Source organism: Zophobas morio, unplaced genomic scaffold (assembly GCF_036711695.1).
Source record: "Zophobas morio isolate AGI-343-1 ecotype UQ-CSIRO unplaced genomic scaffold, CSIRO_AGI_Zmor_V1 ptg000019l, whole genome shotgun sequence".
In the NCBI taxonomy this organism is placed as follows: domain Eukaryota; kingdom Metazoa; phylum Arthropoda; class Insecta; order Coleoptera; family Tenebrionidae; genus Zophobas; species Zophobas morio.
In genome coordinates this window covers 1,639,316-1,659,923 of record NW_026972124.1, presented here as the reverse complement: position 1 = coordinate 1,659,923, position 20,608 = coordinate 1,639,316, and the positions used below count along the sequence as shown (strand labels likewise).

General features: G+C 35.9%; 6 protein-coding genes across 8 annotated transcripts; 2 read left to right on the top strand and 4 right to left on the bottom strand.

Moving 5' to 3' along the window:
* Positions 1 to 2,762: 2,762 nt before the first annotated feature.
* LOC135131173 (ubiquitin-conjugating enzyme E2 N) lies at positions 2,763 to 3,658 on the bottom strand. Its single transcript, XM_064058757.1, has one exon. It carries the CDS (start codon positions 3,456 to 3,458, stop codon positions 3,003 to 3,005), a length of 456 nt encoding a protein of 151 aa, XP_063914827.1. The 5' UTR covers positions 3,459 to 3,658; the 3' UTR covers positions 2,763 to 3,002.
* An 839-nt stretch (positions 3,659 to 4,497) lies between these two features.
* LOC135131184 (plasminogen receptor (KT)) lies at positions 4,498 to 5,720 on the top strand. Of its 3 annotated transcripts, XM_064058777.1 has the most exons (5): positions 4,498 to 4,714; positions 4,824 to 4,885; positions 4,934 to 5,064; positions 5,111 to 5,220; positions 5,408 to 5,720. In XM_064058777.1, the coding sequence occupies exons 2-5, from the start codon at positions 4,829 to 4,831 to the stop codon at positions 5,545 to 5,547; spliced, it is 438 nt and encodes a 145-aa protein (XP_063914847.1). In that variant the 5' UTR covers positions 4,498 to 4,714; positions 4,824 to 4,828; the 3' UTR covers positions 5,548 to 5,720. The 3 variants fall into 3 exon arrangements, with proteins under 3 accessions (XP_063914847.1, XP_063914846.1, XP_063914845.1); XM_064058776.1 differs by lacking the exon at positions 4,498 to 4,714 and having other exon boundaries at positions 4,737 to 4,885; positions 5,117 to 5,220; XM_064058775.1 differs by lacking the exon at positions 4,498 to 4,714 and having other exon boundaries at positions 4,741 to 4,885.
* Positions 5,715 to 9,224, bottom strand: LOC135131183 (ceramide kinase-like). The gene is made up of 6 exons (XM_064058773.1): positions 8,926 to 9,224; positions 8,656 to 8,877; positions 7,642 to 7,980; positions 7,363 to 7,593; positions 6,327 to 6,789; positions 5,715 to 6,186 (listed from the first exon to the last, which is right to left on the bottom strand). Exons 1-6 carry the CDS (start codon positions 9,041 to 9,043, stop codon positions 6,105 to 6,107), a joined length of 1,455 nt encoding a protein of 484 aa, XP_063914843.1. The 5' UTR covers positions 9,044 to 9,224; the 3' UTR covers positions 5,715 to 6,104.
* A 4,538-nt stretch (positions 9,225 to 13,762) lies between these two features.
* Positions 13,763 to 15,717, bottom strand: LOC135131179 (E3 ubiquitin-protein ligase MSL2). Its single transcript, XM_064058768.1, has 4 exons — positions 14,854 to 15,717; positions 14,405 to 14,596; positions 14,152 to 14,320; positions 13,763 to 14,101 (listed from the first exon to the last, which is right to left on the bottom strand). Exons 1-4 carry the CDS (start codon positions 15,562 to 15,564, stop codon positions 13,980 to 13,982), a joined length of 1,194 nt encoding a protein of 397 aa, XP_063914838.1. The 5' UTR covers positions 15,565 to 15,717; the 3' UTR covers positions 13,763 to 13,979.
* Positions 15,718 to 16,122: 405 nt separating this feature from the next.
* Positions 16,123 to 18,994, bottom strand: LOC135131178 (solute carrier family 12 member 8). Its single transcript, XM_064058766.1, has 9 exons — positions 18,538 to 18,994; positions 18,312 to 18,492; positions 18,115 to 18,260; positions 17,720 to 17,954; positions 17,234 to 17,670; positions 16,892 to 17,182; positions 16,661 to 16,798; positions 16,434 to 16,612; positions 16,123 to 16,387 (listed from the first exon to the last, which is right to left on the bottom strand). Exons 1-9 carry the CDS (start codon positions 18,715 to 18,717, stop codon positions 16,225 to 16,227), a joined length of 1,950 nt encoding a protein of 649 aa, XP_063914836.1. The 5' UTR covers positions 18,718 to 18,994; the 3' UTR covers positions 16,123 to 16,224.
* Positions 18,995 to 19,386: 392 nt separating this feature from the next.
* On the top strand, positions 19,387 to 20,514 carry LOC135131123 (peflin). The gene is made up of 3 exons (XM_064058679.1): positions 19,387 to 19,524; positions 19,577 to 19,925; positions 19,977 to 20,514. Exons 1-3 carry the CDS (start codon positions 19,516 to 19,518, stop codon positions 20,201 to 20,203), a joined length of 585 nt encoding a protein of 194 aa, XP_063914749.1. The 5' UTR covers positions 19,387 to 19,515; the 3' UTR covers positions 20,204 to 20,514.
* Positions 20,515 to 20,608: the final 94 nt, after the last annotated feature.

The window sequence follows — 20,608 nt, the reverse complement described above, 5'->3', positions numbered from 1 at the left end:
TTTTAAGTGTATAGTACTTTAGTGACAATTTTTGAAAATGTGATTACGTTACGTCATAGTCAAAAGTGTTTATATGCTATATATTTTTGTAAACTTACAAACTGTATATGATAATTTTGTAATGTACGCAATAAATGGTGACGGATGTGAATTATAAATCATTTTCTCCTTCCCTCGCGCTTGCACCTACGTCGGCGATTGCTCGAAATTCCCTAGGACAACTATACATCCGCTGTCTTTTGTTGTTAAGATGAGTACGCATTCAGCGACCTTTACAAGGACGAACTGACCGAAACTAATTTACTCAGCGGCTGCACCCTAAGAAAAAAACAAAAAAAAACACGTGAAGAATAACGATGAGAAATTGAAAACTCTATTATAACTGAACCACAAACTCAATTACCATCCCTTAACTCTTCCACGGCGCTGAATAAATTGAACAATTATAATACACTTGTTTACCGTTTCGTTCTCACTCAATTCCAAAATCTCATTGCTTTTCTAATTCTGACTACAGAATCTATTGATTCTTTGGAATTCAATTCTTGAGGTGAAGTAATCCTCGTCTGATGCGGTTTCAATGCCAAATCAATAATAGAATCGATATTTTGTTTTATTTTTCCAACTATTCATCCATTACTTTAATAATACTTTTGAAAAATTATCTCATACCGACAGTCATGCGAGGAAGTGCTGATACAAACTTATGAGTTCATAACTAAAAAACACCTCTTTGCTGCACGACATCAGAAAAGATTTTAAACAGATGTCTGCGATGGTGATTAAAAAAATTTTAGAACAAGTATATCAGACTATCAAGGACAAAAAAAATCTAAATTTATGGTCTTTCCTGTATATAAATTTTCATTGAATTGTATATACACATTGTTAAAAAAAAATTGTAATTATCTATCTATGGAAGGTCCACTTTCAACACGAAATATTAATACAATACTCGAACTCGATAACGTCATGTCATATCCTTCGTCCGAACCAATGAGGAAGGCGACAAAATCAACAATTATTGTCAACAGTTTTCAAGAAAATCAACATTCTCGAGTGACCCACCTTTTACTGCATGTTGTACACTGTGATCAACCTAACCTATCTTGTCAAAAAATTCTTGGCTTCGATTTCTTTGCTCCCTTGCACGAAATTCGTGTTAAATGGATGTCAAACGGGGTCACTTATCACCACGCGATTAATTTTCATAAATTTAATGCAAGACAACACTTCAGGCATGATTTTGTTCACACTTACATTGTAGATTGACAACCGATTTGGCCTGGCATGGGTTGTCATGCCAAGCTTGCCCAAATTTCGGCGTTGTTGCCACGTTGTTTTAGTGTGTGGTTATGGCAACGTAACGATAATGGTTACAAAATCATTGTAGATGCTGTATTTGTTTGATCCTGTATAGAAGACCATTGATTTGTTTGAACGAAAGAATATTTAAAATTTGAAAACGATCATTGTTACAGACAAATTTTATATAAACGTTTAGAATTTGACAAGATTTTGTTTTCGTTTTTCTTAGAAGGGAGAAAACAGATACATCGGTCATCCGCCATAGTGAATCTATAATAAAAAGCGGCAAAATAGTTAATAAAACCTTTTGATATCAGAATCCTTTATGAATACATTGTAGTTATTAAAACCATACGAATTTTAAATTTTTGTGTGATATCCGTTTAGATTTAAATACGAAAATGAGTTGTGCTTTCAAAAATAAGCCAAAAAAAACGTGGCCAACGATCACAAATATATAAAAGTTTATATTTAAATTTTTGCGTTCAGGTGGAGAAAAAAACAAATATACGGAATATAGCGTTTTATAGAGAAAAAAATAAGCTATGGAGTGTAACGAGTATAAAAGCTTATCCGGATAAACAAAAAAAGTGAACAAGATATAATCAACTGCCAGTCAACCACATACATACAAATAGGTAGTTATATCGGATTAGTGCTGCCATCTTTTCGCGGATGATCCAACACGCCAACAAAAAAGGAAACTGTGAAGACTTTTCTCAAACTTTCTGAAATTGTTATTTATTATGAAAATTTATTATAACTAAAGAAAAGCTTAAATTATCTTTGTACTTTCGGATGCAAATTTCTAGAAATCTCCATTTTTTAGAAGATGTTAATGTTAAAAGCAGACGGTTTTAAGTGGGTAGACAACTTTGGTAATATAAGGAAATATTGCTAAAGTAATATGTAAATTGTAAATGCAAATTTAATTATGAATATTTATGTAAATGCATCTTAGGTCGCTTTAGTTTGATGTGCCAAACAAAAAAACTTGTATTGTTTTACGTTATAGTTTGTTTCTTTATTTTTGCTAAATGAGACTATGGCGTGATTTGGCCAAAAAATATGTACCTAGTTAGTATCAAAAAACATCCATTGTGTAGTTTTTATCACTGTAACTGTAATTCTCATTTTCGTGATAGTTTAATATTTAAACTTTTTATAAGTTTGTTAGTATTGTGTAAAGACAATTAAGTTTAGTTACAAGTCAACGGAATAACAATTATCGAATTTTCTGCAAAGTGTTTATTTTGTAAAAAGCCTTACATACCTTTATTTACATCAAACTACATTATCCATCTTTCAAGTGCAACTAAGCAAGGAATACTTTGTTTTGCTAAGTTGTACAAAGTGAAGATTTAAATAAATCATGTTTGATATTGGAACGAAAAGAATAAACAGAGGAATAACACAACGTGGAGATCTGGGATGAGGAAATATTAAGTGAAATATAGTTTAAATAAACTTTATCCGGAAAAAAGAATTCAGGAGATAATATACAATGTAATCATAAATTAACAATAAACCTAAAATGTATTCTCACATTGCATGGTTTTATTATAATAATGACAGTAAAAACATAGTTATTCTACTTCACCAAACTCGAATGAACATAATATATTAAAAAATGAAATATATAAAAACCGAGTAGAATAATTTATGTTTATTACTCTGCCCTGTGAGGAGCACACTTAATTGTCCATCGCGTATCTGCGGGTCCACTCCTTGGCGTTTCTTATAGCTTCCGATTCGTTCACTTTCCATAATTCGGCTACATCATTGGCTAGGGGATCATCGGGATTAGGAGCACTTAGCAAAGCTTGAATTGAAAGCAAAACGGTGCGAATCTGTAGTGCTGGGCTCCACTTGTCCTTAAGGATATCTAGGCAAATCCTCCCCAGCCGGTCGATGTTCGGGTGGTATATTTTCGTGATAAACCTCACTTTGGGGGCTGACATTGGATAGTCTTCGGGAAGAAACAATTCTAACTTAAACAGGCCTCCTTCGAAGGGGGAGTCCTCGGGACCGGTCACAATAACATGGAAATAACGAGCATTACTATCGTCGGGAACGGCACTAATACCGGGCACTGGTTCTTGCATTAAACGTTGCGTTTCTTTGATAATTCTGCGTGGTAGGGCTGCCATTTTTACTATCGAACCAATACTCCACTACTTTTTGGTATCAATTTATCACTTTACTGGTAAACTAAACGTTAATCTTCGAACATCAACGATTCGCACAGTTTCGATATTTTTCTCAGATATAGAAAGAAACGGACACACTCATGTTCCTCGATTTTTTTCGTGTTGTTCGCCTTCTTGTCGTTGTCTGCCTGCAGAGCACTGACCCGCAACACGCATGCGCCTTGCGACCCGCCATTTTCAAATTCCGAACTAGGGCGGCCGTGCCGCTAGGGGAACGCCCACTTAATACAAAAACATTATTTATTATCGAAATAATGCTTCTTTTTCCATTCCAAAAAACCCGTTTCGACCCCCTCGTCAAACTGGCCACCCAATCAATCGTTAAACTCGCCGAAAAAACGAAAATTTCACGGTTTTCACACATATCGCAATAAGGTAAATGGATCAATTACAAAATAACACTTGTAAAAGTAGAACTCGTTTATTTTCAGAAATTGACATTCATTCCACTAAAACTTTGTGAAATCCATCTAGTGGAAACCGAATTTAAAGTAAATTCTGGACAGTTTTATCGTTTTTTGACTTTTACTCTTCATGTGTGTATATTTAACGATCTCTGTCCATGGAAACCGTACAGTTTTTTATTCATCGACGTATTCTTCTACTCAATCTACGGTACGACATTTCTTAAAAATTCACCTAAACCACAAGTGACTGACGTGTATATTAAATTCGATATCATGATATCAAATCAATATAGCTGGAGGTCAAATTTAGATTTAGAACTTATTTATAATTTTTTGCAGGCACCTAAGTGACAAATCGAAGAAATCTATGTTCAAAAATTTACAGCAGATCATATTCGCTTAGAAGGAGATTTATGTACCAAATTTATCAAAATAATGTGTAGATAATTGCCGGCTAATTAATTTTAATTAGCGTCGATAAATAATAACGAAGAACGCTTTCAAAATAGGGAAAGACAATGTATATAGATAATATTACATTTACGCACACATAATTTACAATAATAACATTGCAGAACTGCAAGGTTTTTACATACAAGTTATATTCTAGTCGTTCAGGTTTCAAACCACTTATTAAAATCAATGAAAGAAGAAAAAAGTGACTGTCGTGAAAATAAACGTCACTGCTATCATATTTCATCACAGGATTTTTGTTCAAAAATTGTGAAAACTATTATCATACTCCTTTCGTTTGATTACATCTGCTAGATACCATTCTTTGCGCAAACAGTGAGTTTTGACTTGTCAGTTTTGTCACTAAAAAATCAATATTACACGATATACACAAACACTGTGATAGAAACCACACGTTCGCTCACAATGGGTAATTATTTTACAGTTAACATGGAAGAAAATTTTAAAAGAAATCAAGACTTTATCACTGAAATGAACACGATAAAAGTGACTAAATTAACACGATAATATTTTTTAATCAAAAAGAAATTGTAGATCGAGCGGCAGATACAACTAAGAAAACAGTTGAGAGATAGAATGGTTGCTTTAGAAATAGCAAAATCGCGTGAACTTTTTTACTGGTTTGGTTCCTTCTACCTAATTAGTCTGGTGGGCTCAATAGCGGCGTAAGTAGATTAATTTTTTTAAAGTTGAATAAGAACGCAGTTGTAGATACAGTCGCAAGCAAAGGTTAGTTACACTGTTACCACTAGTTCCTCTCACATTTGTGACTGCATACCAAGCTGATTTGGCATACGGGAACAAAATTCACAGGATTTTGGGTAAGTCTACAACCAAGTAACTGTGAAAAGCACTCAAGAAATTTTTGCTGGTCTACCTATTTTGATAGTTGTATATTTATAAGTAGCTAAGTAACTTTAATAAAGATGTTATGTCAGAAATATGTAGTACACCTTAACTAAAGCTTCTCTAAATGTGTCACATCCATACACGGAATTTTGTTTTCAGTTGAAGCTGAGCACATCATGCAGTTTGAGCAAGAACTTCTCGGCTTACCACTCGGGATTCCCACTGCTGCCTCTATAGACTTAGGACGGTTGCAAAAAGATGAACAGAAGAAACTCCACCCACTTTTGCCTCAAACATAATAGTATTGTTCAATTCAAAATTTTTAAGCTTACACGTATTTCGATGTGCAATAATTTTGAAAATGACGTTTGTACATTTTAAGACTTTTACCTGTTACCTATTGAAATCAAGTATTTAAAGTGACAATACCACCAGAATGTTACATTTATCAAATAAAGATTCGAAAAATAATAAATAAGTTTATTTTCAACACTGCATACATGGAATGAGTCAGTCCATAACAAAAAAAGGACGATCAAAACAGAGTTTCCCAATGTTATTTATTTCACTTATTGAAAACCTCTGCTTTAAAGTACAGACGACCTTACCAATTTTAATGATGTACCAAAATACTGTTATAAAATTAAAAAAATCAACAATACAAATTGGAATGACAACAATTTTACAGAACTATAAAAATTCATATCACCTTGTTAAAATACCACACTTATTAATTGTGAGCAATTACAATTATTATAACTTTTCTTAATTAACTTACAAAACCAATACGCAATACTGGATCTAAGTAACTTACATTAATGGTAATCATATTGGGCAAACATAAGGCAGCTAAGGCTTAACATCCGCAGCATTTTCGTGTAGGTTCAGTTGGCTTTGGAGTTCCACGACTAAAAATTGTGAGCAATTGGCAACGTACTCTGAAAAGAACGAATCGTTTAATTTAAATGAGTACAAAATCGCTCAAAAAAGTTGCACGCTGTGGTAAATTCAAGTTTAAAGATCCACGATCCGAGATTTCCACCAACAGTGCAACTTTTCCGAGTGGTCTAGTTCTTACTTTGCACGAATGTTTGTTTGATGTTGCACTTCTCCATCACAGTTCCATCTGCTAGGAACGTTAATCGCCCGAAAACAGAATTCTCTAGCAGAATAAGTTTCAACAAATGGCAAGTCATCAACAGTCTGATTATTACTCGACAAGCGTAATAATAGTCTCAGATTATTTATAATTGAAGTATGCCTAACTAATACTAGGTGTACATTTCCATCACCCAAGTGGCTATACGGTGCTATACCTCTCGGACTTCTGTTGCAACAGCACGTTATGTTAGCACCACTTATCATAAAAAATTTCCCTTTCACCGTCTTCCATTGCTTTTCAGTTTTATCACAAAAATTATTTCTCCTTGACAAACACCTCTCGCAGGTCTCGTAGCACTGTGACATTTCGCAATCCTCGCCCTCGGAAAAAAATGCTAGTTCGCCTTCGTACCCTCGATTTCTCACCAGTTTTTTAAAACCTATAAAACGTATCACGTTAATTGATCAACGTCTATTTATAAAGCAATATACAAAAAATCAGAAATGGAAAACAATGTTAGTTGTTTAAAAAAATACTATAAATGCACTTTATGTGTATTTTATGTGTTAATAAACAGACTGTACTCATTCATTATTCATTAAAACAAATTAATGTCTTTGTGACGTATTAAATATTATTCTCAGAAGCAACAAAAATAATTTAAACATTTTAGCACGAAAAATATTTATTTTTTATCTGATGTATAAATGTAAGTTCGTTTAACTCCATTAACCGCCAAAAAACATTAACTTTACTGCTTCAGCATGTATAAACATTCGGAATTACCGTCAAGGTCATTGACACTAAAGGTTAAAATTTTGGCGGCAAACAAACAATGTCAGTTGCCTACCTTGAGTAAGGTAACGATATGACAAATCAGCTTATCAGTAAGCTAATCTTACCATTAGGAACAAATGTATAAATACCAAAACGAGGTATTAAGGTTAAGTCAAGGTTGCGCGAAATGGGTTTTTTCAACAATCAAAAATCCATTAAAAAAACACTGACTCACCTGAATAATTGTATCTGTTAGGACCCATCCACCGGTACTTATCACTATTATAAGCTACATCACCCAAATACCCATAGCTTAGAACACTGGCGTACAATCTAAGTAAATTATTTTCGTCATATACAGACACTAAGTCCAGACCTAGCCGCTCTCCAAAAATGATGTTCAGAACGGCGGTCGTGGGATCTATCGTTCCATGCAGACAATAGACTATTGTATCCGTGCTCCCTCCTACAAGATTCTGTTAAGTTTAATCAATTTGGGCGCCTTAACATGCACCTGGTATTATCCCAATGGGAATTTTTGGCTTGGGTAGTTCCTGCTCGATATCGTCTGCGTCGATCCCCACGATTCTACACTCCCTAAGTACCAATCCGTTGAACAACTCTGAAACCGTACCATCCCCACCTACACACGCCACGGAATCAAACATATCCAAATTGTGATTCAACACAAAATCACGGATCTGATTTTTCCTTTGCGAGATGTTGACAGTGACATCGACCCCGGCGATGTGGAAGAGATGTTTTCCGAATTTTTCGTAGATTTTCAAAGCATTTTTTTTTCCTCCAAAAGGATTCACAAACAGTAACAGCCTTTTGGGTCTTTTGGTGAAGTCTGAAAAGGCGATTTTAGAATCCGACGGTAAAGCGAAGTCAAAAACTAAAATTCTGACCAAAAATTCAAATAGTGTCACCTTCCAGTTCCTCTGGTATGATTTATGTATGTATGATAGGTTTTTGAGATAAAATTTTTATCACGATAAGTAACGATACAATATCTAGTTTTGTTTATCTAGCGGAAACCACTAACACACCAAAACATTTTAAAACTGATGTCATTTATATACATAATTAAAAAGAAAAACAATCGCCTTAGACCTACAAGTTCCATTTTTTTTTCATTTATCCCGCCAAAATTAAAATGACATTCACGCGTCACAACTGCCAACTGAACTTTAGAATTGCAGCTAACTTTAATTCACTTTTTTTTCGAGCGAACGTAATTATCTACTTTTAATAACACTTTTACGTATTTAATTGTTTAAATAACGACAGGCGAATTTCCGGTGACGTTAACAACAACTTTCACACATTTTCTACCACCTAGAAAGTTGTAAAAACCACAGTTTTCCTTCCTTATTTTAGAACCAGATAAAATGAAACTCTATATATTAATAAAATGCAAATATTACATGTTTCAATACTTTCTATGTTGTCTTTAAAAAAATCTTGAAGTTATTAATTTTGGCCGGAATTTCAGTTATTGGGATTAATGCAACTGACGACTTACATTGTAGGTGGTTCTGGAGGGTTTTCACCCATGATGAAACCTGCAAAGGGTCCGAGTGCCTTAGTTCAAGCGTGTGGTGTCTCCATTTGTTTTCTTCCTCTTGTTTGGCATAGTGTATAGTGAAATGATTTGGATCTATTGTCTGTTCTTCTGAAGGACGCGAGTTCTTGACTATGTTGTGTTGCACCGAGATGACATTTTCCAGAGGTAGGGTCTCTTGCTCTGGAAGTCGTTATTGGGGGGTTTACGTTATATGAAGTTGGTGCTTACCTGACGGTGGCTTCCCGTTGCCCCAAACGATGGCTCCTTTGTGAAAAATAACTCGAATTTTTTTGTTGCCATTAGAAAATGTGCTCAGCAGTACAGAGTTGTGTAAGTCATTAGACATCGTGTGAAAGTGGGAGTGGAAGAAGTTTCTTTCTTATAGGGGTTTATGTAATACATTACACTACATTATTTAATAATACTGCGATAATCTCGACATACTGTTTCGTTTCTTTGAAAATATCAAATGTTGTGTTTGAAAATCATTATGTCACCGTCAGAGTTTGCTGTCAAACTGTGGACGAGTGGGGATTGGAGCGGAGGTGTCAGATCCTCAAATGACATATCTTAATACCAACAGAAATACAAACGTCAAACAGTGAAGGAAACAAGTCCCTAGGGTATTAAGACGGTTTATTACTACATGCATGGGTATAATAGGGGCAATTCTGAATCAAAGTTGTTAAATTTAAAGGGTGTTAAATTGCAAATTTCCATAGTAACGAGTTAAATTCGTAAATCTGATTGGCTGTTTATTTTTTAACAACCTTTAAATTTTAACGGGTTTGATTCAGAATTGGGCCTTATAGCATTTACATTGCATTAATAAAATAATGTCGCAGTCGGAGACAATAAATATGGAGTGGAAATCGATAGATCATTTGGAATTGTGTGGTGGATACCGTAAAAAATACGTAGATTTGAACATTCACGCGGTTCATAAAGATTTCACTTTTAAATAGTGGTCCAAAAATTCGCAAAAAATTCAGGGATATCGATTTCGACGTGTTGATTTCAAAAACATAGCATGTTTATGATCAGGAAGCAATTCTCGAAAGATTCGGTATGAAATGCGAATTTTTAAAAATTTCCAAAAATTTCGAAATTTTAATAGTCGATTCTGGAAAAACGATTGCAATTGTCAAAGAAACGAGGCCGGAAGTAAGTTCTAGAGCTTAAAATTTACAAGAATGTGTAGATATGTAGTTAAGTTTCGAAAATGGTCAAAAATGAACTGAAATTTGAAGTAGTGAAAAATTTCATTTTTAAAAAAGTTGTCTAAAATTCTGAAAAAATTCCGAGATGTATTCTAGTGTTCTGAGGAATTGAGGATTACAGTGTTCTGAGGTTTTGAGGATTCTGGCGTTCGGAGGATTTGAAGATTACGATGATCTGAGGATTCTGGTCTTCTGAGGATTTGAGCATTCTGGTGTTTTGAGGATTTAAGGATTATGGTGTTCTGAGGATCTGAGGAATATGGTGTTCTGAGGATTAGAGGATTCTGGTATTGTGAGGAATTGAGAATTATCGTGATTTGAGGATTCTGGTGTTTTGAGGATTTGAGGATTATGGTGCTCTGAGGATTTGAGGATTCTGGTGTTCTGAGGATTTGAGGATTATGGTGTTCTGAGGATTTGAGGATTCTGCTGTTCTGAGGATTTGAGGATTCTGGTCTTCAGAGGAATGAGTATTTTGGTGTTCTGAGAATTTGAGGATTCTGGTGTTTTAAGGATTTGAGGATTCTGGTGTTCTGAGGATCTGAGGATTCTGATGCTCTGAGGATTCGAGGATTATTGTTTTCTGAGGATTTGAAGATTCTGGTTTTTTGAATATTTGAATATTTTGGTGTTCTGATGATTTGAAGATTCTGGTCTTCTGAGTATCTGAGGATTCTGGTATTGTGAGGAATTGAGGGTTTTCGTGTTTTGAGGATTTGAGGATTCAGTCTTTTTAGTCCTTTTCGTCCTTTTTGTCCTTTTGATCCTATTCACCTTTTTCGTCCTTTTCGTCCTTTTGGTCCTTTTCTTCTTCGTCCTCTTCGTCTTTTTCGTCCTTTTAGTCCTCTTTCGTCCTCTTCGTCCTTTTCGTTCTTCTCGTCATTTTCGTCCATTCCGTTCTTTTCGTCCATTTCGTCCTTTCGTCCTTTTCGTCCTTTCGTCCTTTTCGTCCTTGTAGTCTTTTTAGTTCTTGTAGCCTTTTTAGTCCTTTTCGTCCTCTTTCGCCCTTTTCGCCCTTTTCGTAGTTTTTCGTTTTTTCGTCCTATTCGTTCTTTTCGTCGTTGTTCGTCCTTTTCGTCCTTGTTCGTCCGTTTTGTCCTTTTGGTTCTTTTCGTACTTTTAGTCCTTTTCGTCTTTTTTGTCCTTTTGGTCCTTTTCGTCTTGTTAGCGCTTTTTGTTCCATTGATCCTTTTGGTCCTTTTCGTGTTTTTACTCCTTTTAGTCCTTTTGGTCCTTTTCGTCCTTGTAGTCTTTTTAGTCCTCTCCGTCCTTTTCATCCTTTTCGTCATTTTTGTCCTTTTCGTCCTTTTAGTCTTTTTAGTCTTTTTCGTCCTTTTCATCCTTTTGGTCTTTTGGTCCTTTTGGTCCTTCTAGTCCTTTTCGTTTTTTTCGTCCTTTTTGTTCTTTTGGTCTTTTGGTCCTTTTGGTCCTTCTGGTCCTTTTCGACCTTTTGGTTCTTTTGGTCCTTTTCGTCCTTTTAGTCCTTTTTGACCTTTTCGTCCTTTTCACCCTTTTCATTCTTTTCACCCTTTTCGTACTTTTAGTCCTTCTGGTCCTTTTCGTCTTTTTACTTCTTTTGGTCATTTTCGTCCTTTTGGTCATTTTAGTCTTTTTCGTCCTTTCAGTCTTTTTGGTCCTTTTCTCCCTTTTGGTCTTTTTCGTCTTTTTACTCCTTTGGGTCCTTTTCTTCCTTTTGGTACTTTTCGTCTTTTTGGTCCTTTTGGAAACTTTTCGTTCTTTTCGTCTTTTTACTTCTTTTGGTCATTTTCGTCCTTTTAGTTCTTTTAGTTGTTTTCGTCCTTTCCGTCTTTTGGTCCTTTTGGTACTTCTGATCCTTTTGGTCCTTTTCGTCCCAAGGTCGAAGGACGCAGAGGACGAAAGGACGAGATTTTCGTCCTTCGACCTTCGTTCTTCGTCCTTCATCCTTTGTCCGTTTCGTCCTTTTTTTTTTTAATGTTCTATCAAGTTGCGCAAAGTTTGCAAAGAGAAAGGCACAAAATATGATCTTACAAATAATTTATTCAAATTATCATAATAATTAAGAGAAATAATCAAAGCATTTATTTTTCTGCATGATGATTGATGACATGCGTGAATTTTTGACGATAATTTTGCACTTGTACACGATTTTGGAGAACTAGTAGGAATTTTCGAAAAAATGAGGTCGAAAATAACTTCTGGAGGTGCAAATTTTCAAAAAAAAAGTCTTGAGGATTCGAGAATTATGGCATTTTAAGGATTTGAGGATTCTGGTGTTTTGAGGATTTGGGAATTCTGGTGTTCTGAGGATTTCTTCCATTACCCTCCATCTTGATGGAAACATTTTCTTTCCCCGATATTCGCGGTTATTCGCCAAGATTGTCAGGAAATCGAACCAAACATCAATGCTACAAATAAATTTTTAATGAAAGTACAATAATCAAAGTTGACATAATCACACATAAAATATGATTTTTTCGTTCCCCTGTGAATTAAATAAAATTCCGCGTTGACAACGTGGATTCTCGTTCGCCTAATAGGATCACAGACAGTCGAGGAGGTCTCAAAACCCCTGATTTATCCGGGTTTGACATTTGGTATGGAAACCTGTAATATCTCAGCTGTCACTACCTTTCCCCACCTCCTGCACGATCTGTACTCCTGGTCCGAAGCCGAATATCGACATTCGCTGGCTTGTCCTTATTCCACGGTCTCCAGTCTGAAAATTAAGCGCTGAACGTGGAATTTAGCCCCGCTTAAAAGGATCACAGACAGTCGAGGAGATCTCGAAACCGTTGATAATTACTCCCGATTTGACATGTCCGTGGACGGCTGTCACTACCTTTCGCCACTTCCTTCACGATCTGTGATCCTGGTCCGAAGCCGAATATCGAAATTCGCTGGTTTGGTATTATGAACATCATTTTAGTAGAAGAGTGCTAACAATCAGGCAACCCATAATTAATTAACAACGCGCCGACTTCACAATTTTTTTTTAACTTTAGATCAAAAAAGTGTGTCGTTAAATGTTGACTAGTGTTGCATGAAAATCAACAAGTCAGAGAATTTTTGGAAAAAAGAAATATGGGTAAAATTAATCTTTATTTTATGTTTGTTACGTTCCAGAATCTTGAGATAACTAAATATTATTTTACAAATTATATCCAATGGGCGATTCTGGAAAACGAAAATGGTCAAAAAAATGGGTCCAAATTTGAAAAAGCCACACACCCTCTTATCTACAACTTCGTCTAATGTGACTTAGAATTAAGATCAATACAAAAACGACTTTTAGAAATTTCAGTAGCAAAAGAACATTTTTTTTTATTAACAATATTACCTATTGTTACTACAGAATTCATTAATTGTCAACAATAGGAGCCGGCATTTTAGTCTTATCACTTTATTACCAACGTCATCTTCAAGGACGTTGAAGCGAGCCTCATGAGTAAGTTTCAAATTTTTGTGCCAATTGAAAAAAAAAAAAACAGGAAAATCGTTTTCAAGTTTGTACACATCCAAGATTTTGACGGTCCCGGAGCAAGATCTTAGAAATGTTCGGTTTGAATGGAATTTGTTTTTAATCCAAATAATCGCCATATTTCTTTAGACGATTTTAGAAAAGTGGTAGAAGTTTTCGAAACAAGGATATATCATTTTCATGAGGGGGTAGTACTGAAAATTGAGCTTTTGAAAGTCTACAAAAAATTGTGTACATATAACATGTTTATGGTAACGAAACAAACAACTTCTGAACAGGCAACCAACAATACACCTAGTTGTCAATTGCAGTGTTATATGTATTATGCTATCGACACCAAAATTGCGTCACTACTTGTAACTAACGGTAAAATAATACTGATGAATATTGTGACAATTTATTTGTCCAAGTTCATCTATAACCTTCTAAGACAAATGAAAAATTAATTTTAAGCAGCAGTCCGTCTCTCTCCTATGAACATAGAGGGTATCAGATACATATTTACACAAGGACATGTTGCTTTTAATGTATATAAAAATATTTCCTATTCAGAACAAATTAGTTATGTACTTAAATAATGCATGGTTTGAAAATTTTCATAGTCAAACATCTACCACAATTTCAGAGTCCTCATTAGAAACATCACCATCATCATCATCTTCATCACCTTCTTCCATCAGTTGAGTTTTCAGTAACAGATTTGTGGCGACAGGAACTCCAACAACTACAATAGAACGAATCATGAATGAACCCACTAAACAATATATTACAAACCATTATATGTTGCAAATTGTTGGTTGAGGTGATTGTAGGTGTATTGAGAATCCACTTTTAAATTTTCTATCTCAATATTTGGTAAAATTTGTTGTTCTAACACTGGTTGAGAGCAATTTTGAGGTATCTGATATTGTACTTGTTGCATTTGAGGTAAAAGAGGCCTGACCTATTTTAGAAGCAATTGGCTTTCAGTTCTTTTATACAAGTAGAAAAATTATTTATTTGAATTTGGGGTTAGACAATTACTTACTTTATTGCCATCAGGTCTGTGAGGGTTTCGACAACCCCTGCACTTACATTCAATACAAGGCTTACTATCCACATAGCAGGGACACCTCTGACCACAACACGTCAGTTTTCCAGGCGTCAAGGTTGCATTCCCACATCTACAACCTCTTTTTGGTTTTGTTGAACATTTAGCTGGTGGTTTTTTAAATACTGACTGAAAATAATCAACACGTTAACAAGGAAATAAACAACATCGACCTTATCACTAGAAATATTAGCGCGCACTACTTATTTATACACCGATACGTAATAAAATTTACTGACTTGTTTATTTTAAACGTTTTCTCGCCATATAGACACATGTAACAATCAACTATAATATAATCTAGAACATGTACCAACAAAGCCAGTGGGAAAACGTTATAAAACCAAGTCAACAAAGGAAAAAGCTAGACATTTTCATCAATTTACCTTCTCTGTTATGTCTTTTTTAAATTGCACGCTCTTTGGTTTACTGTCGCCGGTGTCCTTGGACTTTCTTTTAATGGTAATTTTATTTCCTGTCCCCGCAAACATAACAGAGTATAAGGAAGTCCGATTTTTGTTTAAATTAGAGTTCATAACATTTTTAGAATTGTTCACATTTGCTAACTGCAGCGTTTGAGTAGAGGAATTGGTGTAGACGCACGGCAGAATGCTGTATGCAGACTTCGGCAAGCCTCCTTTGCTTTCGTAGTCATCTTGAAATGCAGCACCCTCTTTAATTAACCCTATAAGATTCCCTGCTCCCCGTTCCACGCCCGTCGCCGTTTGATTCTTCGCAGCTTGTTCACAAAGTCCTTTAAAAATCCCAGATTTAACTAGAGCTATACACATTTTTTTGTAGCACTGAAGGAGAATTCGGAGATTCTTATTGTCACTGTAGTCACTGCAATTCTTGCACCACAGACACGCCGGTTTTATTTTCTTGCGCCCTCCGATGCAGGTTCTGCAGAGGTGATGCTGACAACGGCCCACGGTCGGCGTTAAAGGGTCTACTAACAAATTCCCGCAAACAACACAACATAAAGAGTTCCTTAAATACGGGACCAGGCGGTACAAGTCTTGCCAGGTATTCGGGTTGCTCGGGTTTGATTTCAGTATTATTTGATTTGTCGTCACATACAAACTTGTTGAATTCATTTTTATATAAATCCCCTAATTTACAACATGACAATAATGTTGTTTAATACTTTTTCTGTCATCTGTCAAGCGTCAATACAAATTTGAAGTTGCAATAAGTCTACCAACTTAACAAAACAAGTGCCATGCGCGACCGTTCCTTCTCTTTCTGGAACGTTGAAAATGCGCATCGTCCGTCGCGGTTTACCACATGGTCGCATTCGTCACTCTCCAACACGTTGAACAAGTGTATTTTCCATGCTATTTTAGTCACATGGCTGCTGCAAGTTTACAACTAGTTACAAAACGAAAGTCCCCAAGGAAATGTGAATTGTCTACAATGGACTAATCATTGACGTATTAAGAAAAGAGTACCATATTAGGATAGCGAAATTTGCGAACTAAATCAACCACTAATTTTCCAATCAAACTAAATTAACTCAATTTTAAGACCCTGTTGCAAATAACAAACAGCACGTCCGACAGCGCCGAAATAGCAACCTTCGGACTGAGTTCTTAACCATAATAAAAAATAACTTCAGACAATTACTAAATCCTCTACTCTAAACATCCAAACAATTCTTTAAAACGTCAGTATAATTACATAGATCTTGTTATCTCATAATTACAAAAAATATATACAGTTAGTGTTGTAAGTAATTAAATAATGCCTGAGACCAGTTAGTCGTCTATCGCAACCATGTGACCGTGCACCGTTGCCGACTGATGGTATCTTCGGCGGTTGGAAAAGTCTTCGTTATCCTCATTAAGCTGCGACGACATTACATCGAGTCCTGGGTGGACAGGCGTTACCACAATTTGTTCGTAATCGTACACACGTTTCCTATAATCAAACATTAACAAACGAAAAAACTACACTTTATTTTTACCCTAAGCATCTGAAGAATACCGTTTTCAACCATCTGAAAAAGCGAAATTCAGAGGCTAAGCCCGGTTTAACTGCCGGATTTGCGGTACCGATGTACAACCACACCAAGAAAACTACGCTAATACACACGATGGCGTAAATCCAGTTAACCAGAAACATGATCAGGATTTTTAGAGCTGCCTGTAAGTGACGTATTAGTATAAGTACAAGTTAAGGTGTGACGGTTACCCCAAATAGCGAAAACCAACGGTTGCACAAGTTGGAATACCAATTCTTAAGTTTGGAATGGATGTGCGCTTTAGGGGCAATGGGTATTGTTTCTATGTTTTCATCGGGAGTGGTAGGAGACCCAGAATTTGACTCACTCTATTAAAGAAAAAAAATCAGTAACCTGTGATCAAAAATATACTGCGCATGCTCGAAATTTTTGGCTGTGGACACAGCTTAAAAAGTACGTACTCGCAATGTTTTGTGCCTCGTACGTTCTGGAAAAAGTCTGTCTAGATCATTGTCGCTAGACTCGACGAAAGTTTGGTGTATTTTTGGACGATCGAATCGTTGTTCTCTTTGATGTTGTATATCAAATGTTTGTGCTAAAGCAAAATATGAATAATCTATACATGCATATGTCAATAAATAAGGCATTGTTACAATTGGTGCTAACGTATTAATTTCCCCTACTAAAATAAATGTCAACGTTACAGCTGCAACAACAGCCATGGAATATAGGGGAACTTTATTTGGTCCTCTCTAGAAAGAAAAATTTGAAGTTAGTGCTTGCGTATATTGTGTGTGACGTACCCCCATTCCTAGAATACTGATTCCTGGAATAACATTTTCCAATGATATGGATTGTAAAACACGTGGAGTTCCATACATGGCTCCTAAACAACTGGACATAGACGAGACGTAAAGTCCAGCTAATAATAAGACACGAATGGCAGACACTTTGGCGGCGATCATAAAATCGGTGAGTAACACGTCTCTACGACACGTTGCACCCAGGAATACGACAAAAACTAAATAAAGGAAAGTTCCGGTGCTAATCGCTGCTAACGTTCCATTTGGAATATTGGTTGATGGTGCTCTTAAATCACCACTCATGTTAATCCCAGACAAGATCCCCGTTATTGTGGGGAAAAACACCCCAAAAACGGTAAACCAACTGTAGCCGTCTTCATATTTCGACCACAAGTTCTTATTCACGTTGCCTTCCAACCATCCCTCAAAACCATTTTCTTAAAAATAATAATAAGAATCGTACAAATCGTGCGAACGTATAATTACCGACGTCAGTGTGAACAAAGCTGCCAACCATAAAATCAAGTCCCGCCAAAAGTAAAATCAGTAAGAGGATAAACTGGAGTTTTATTACCCATTTGACGCCGGCAACGTTTATTACGCTTAATAACAAAACAGCCGCACCAGCAATGATTCTAACAGCCCATGTCGAATTTCCAAATCCGATTAGCTCGGCCATTGATTCCCCAAAACCCAAGACGTTTAAAGCGCAGCCTACGGCCTACAAAAGACGTCATACAAACATGAGTGACGATCCAGTGTTTTTACTTAAGTGTGCAAATTCAAGACTCACGAAGCCACCTAAACGGGCTTTCCGCGATTATATCAATTGAATTTTTTTGTGTTTATGCATGAGTTCTTGTTCTTATTTATGTGTATACCTGGCCGAAACAGTACAGCAGTCCCAAAGACCCTCCAAATCTCGAGCCGAGGACGTGGGCCACCACGAAATAGACGCCTCCACTTTCAATCCGGCAGCGTTCACATATTCCAACAGCCGAAAGTACAGAAATCAAAGCAACAAACACTGAAAACGAATAACATAAGAGGGTTGCGTGTTGATTATGGATTAATTTACCAGTAGCCAAAACAATTAATACTGCACTAAAAATCCCAGCTTGGCCAACAATCCATCCTGATCTTAAAAACACAATGACCCCAAAGATGTTAATTAAGCAAGAGGTAAAAACACCATCCCACGTGCCAAATAAAACAGGTTGTGAGATAAAAAAGTTAGATTTCCACCATGGTACATCCCCCTAAACATTAACCATGAATTGGAATACTACAATTCACCTACGTACCTGTTCTTCGGCAAACAGTTCGTTGGCTCCCGAGGCTTGATGACCGCCAGCTCCGTAATCGTTGGACAAATCCACAAATCCGCCGACGTTGCCACGAACCCTTTGTGCTGTTTCTGTACCCAAGCCGAACCTTGACCAGTCAATGTTTCGGTCTTTATTGTCGCGGTTGTTTTGCTCCATTTCGAAAGTAAACCATTAACGTTGACACAATTTCGTCAGCCAGATGTCTTTACCCAGATGAGTTTATGAAGAAACAACAAACATATTTTTCGAACGAAAGGATGTTGAGATAAGAAACAAAATTCTGCATAAAAATAACCAGTACCTGAAAAGATTATTTCTTATCGATTGTCAAGTTTCTACATTATCATGTTATCAATTATCATGTGTTTTATTGTTTTGTGGCTTTAGACAAAACTGACATTTATGGAAATGTCCTGTGACTCGCCTTGTGTTTGTGCATGTGTCATCATCTGTCACTTGTAACCAATCAGGACAAAGCAGCATCGTTCGTCATCGGAGCAAACACGAAAAGCATAAGCGAAAATTTCCCACGAAAAATGAAAACACGTGTTTTGTTTATTTTTTGTTCATATAGTAATTGTGTTGGTAAATCTTCCCATAGCGAAAATAGTTTTTTAAGTTTTTTTAATTGCCCTACCATAAATCGCTCGTAAATCGTAATGATAAAGATATATGCAAGTACAACCTAAACAGGAAAACAATTAGATTTTGTAAATAACTTTAAAATTTTGTAAAACTTATGCAACCATCAATACAAAATTGGGATTTTCGTCGAAATTTAGTTACTTTTTCTTACGTGCCAGTTTTCTGTTGGTGCCTGCTACGTCATTATTAATTATATTAATGACAAGAAGGCTGTGTTTATCCACTTGCGTGTTCTTTATGACTTTAATCTAAATGACTAAGAAGTCCTTTACAGTATTTCAGCGTTTCAAAGACGACAACTGATAAACCATGTATGGGGTAAGTCCTCGAATGGAATAAAATCCCAAAGAACAAGATTGTTGTCTTCCAGAACCAAAACTATGGAGGTTATGGAGGGTACGCTCCAGGGGCGGCTCCCGGTATGGGGCCAACAGGAGTCAGTCCTGATGTGCAGCAGTGGTTCAACACAGTCGATAAAGATCGTTCTGGACAAATAAACTGGGAAGAACTGCAAGGTGCTTTGATAAACGGTCAAGGCAAAAATTTTTCTGAATCGGCTTGCAAACTGATGATTGGGATGTTTGATAGAGACAAAACAGGAACAATTGATGTTAATGAGTTTCAGCAACTATTTACCTATATTAATCAGTGGTTGGCAGTATTTAAAAACTATGATCGAGATCAGTCTGGACATATCGAAGAGTCTGAACTTGCCCAAGGTAAATTATAAATTTGTGCACTTTGTTTGTGTTACGAAATAATCCTTACAGCCTTGCAACAAATGGGTTTTAAATTCTCCCCAGAATTTATAAAATTTCTAATAGCCAAAAGTGATCTTCAACACCATAAACAAATTTCAGTGGATCAGTTCATTGTTCTTTGTGTACAGATTCAACGTTTTACGGAAGCATTTCGCGTGAGAGACAAGGAATTGAAAGGCGTAATCACAATTGCTTTTGAAGATTTTCTTAGCGTCGCCATTAATTGTTCCACATAGTACTGCAGATATTATTTAATAGATGGTCTAATTTTGTTAAGTTAGGAGTAATTTAAAAGTCGTTTAGATTGTTGAAATGTTGTCGTTTGCTTTTTTCTTTTCTGCGCATGTCATAAAATGGTTTTCTTAGGTTAAGCTCACTTTACATTTCCAGCTAAAGAGACTTCACGCATCACGCGCTTCAACAATCTAGGGGATTTTTATGTTTCAATGTTATAAGTTCGAATATTTTTGTAGAAAATTGTGTAACTACTTTCCTTTTAGCAACACGGAGCACGGTCGGTTAATAAAATTGTGTTGGATGTTTAAAATTCTTTATTTTTATTAAAAATCTGATACAATAAGTCTTAATCTATTCTTACTCTTTGTAGGGAATTTAATTTTTACTATTAGATAGGAGTAGCT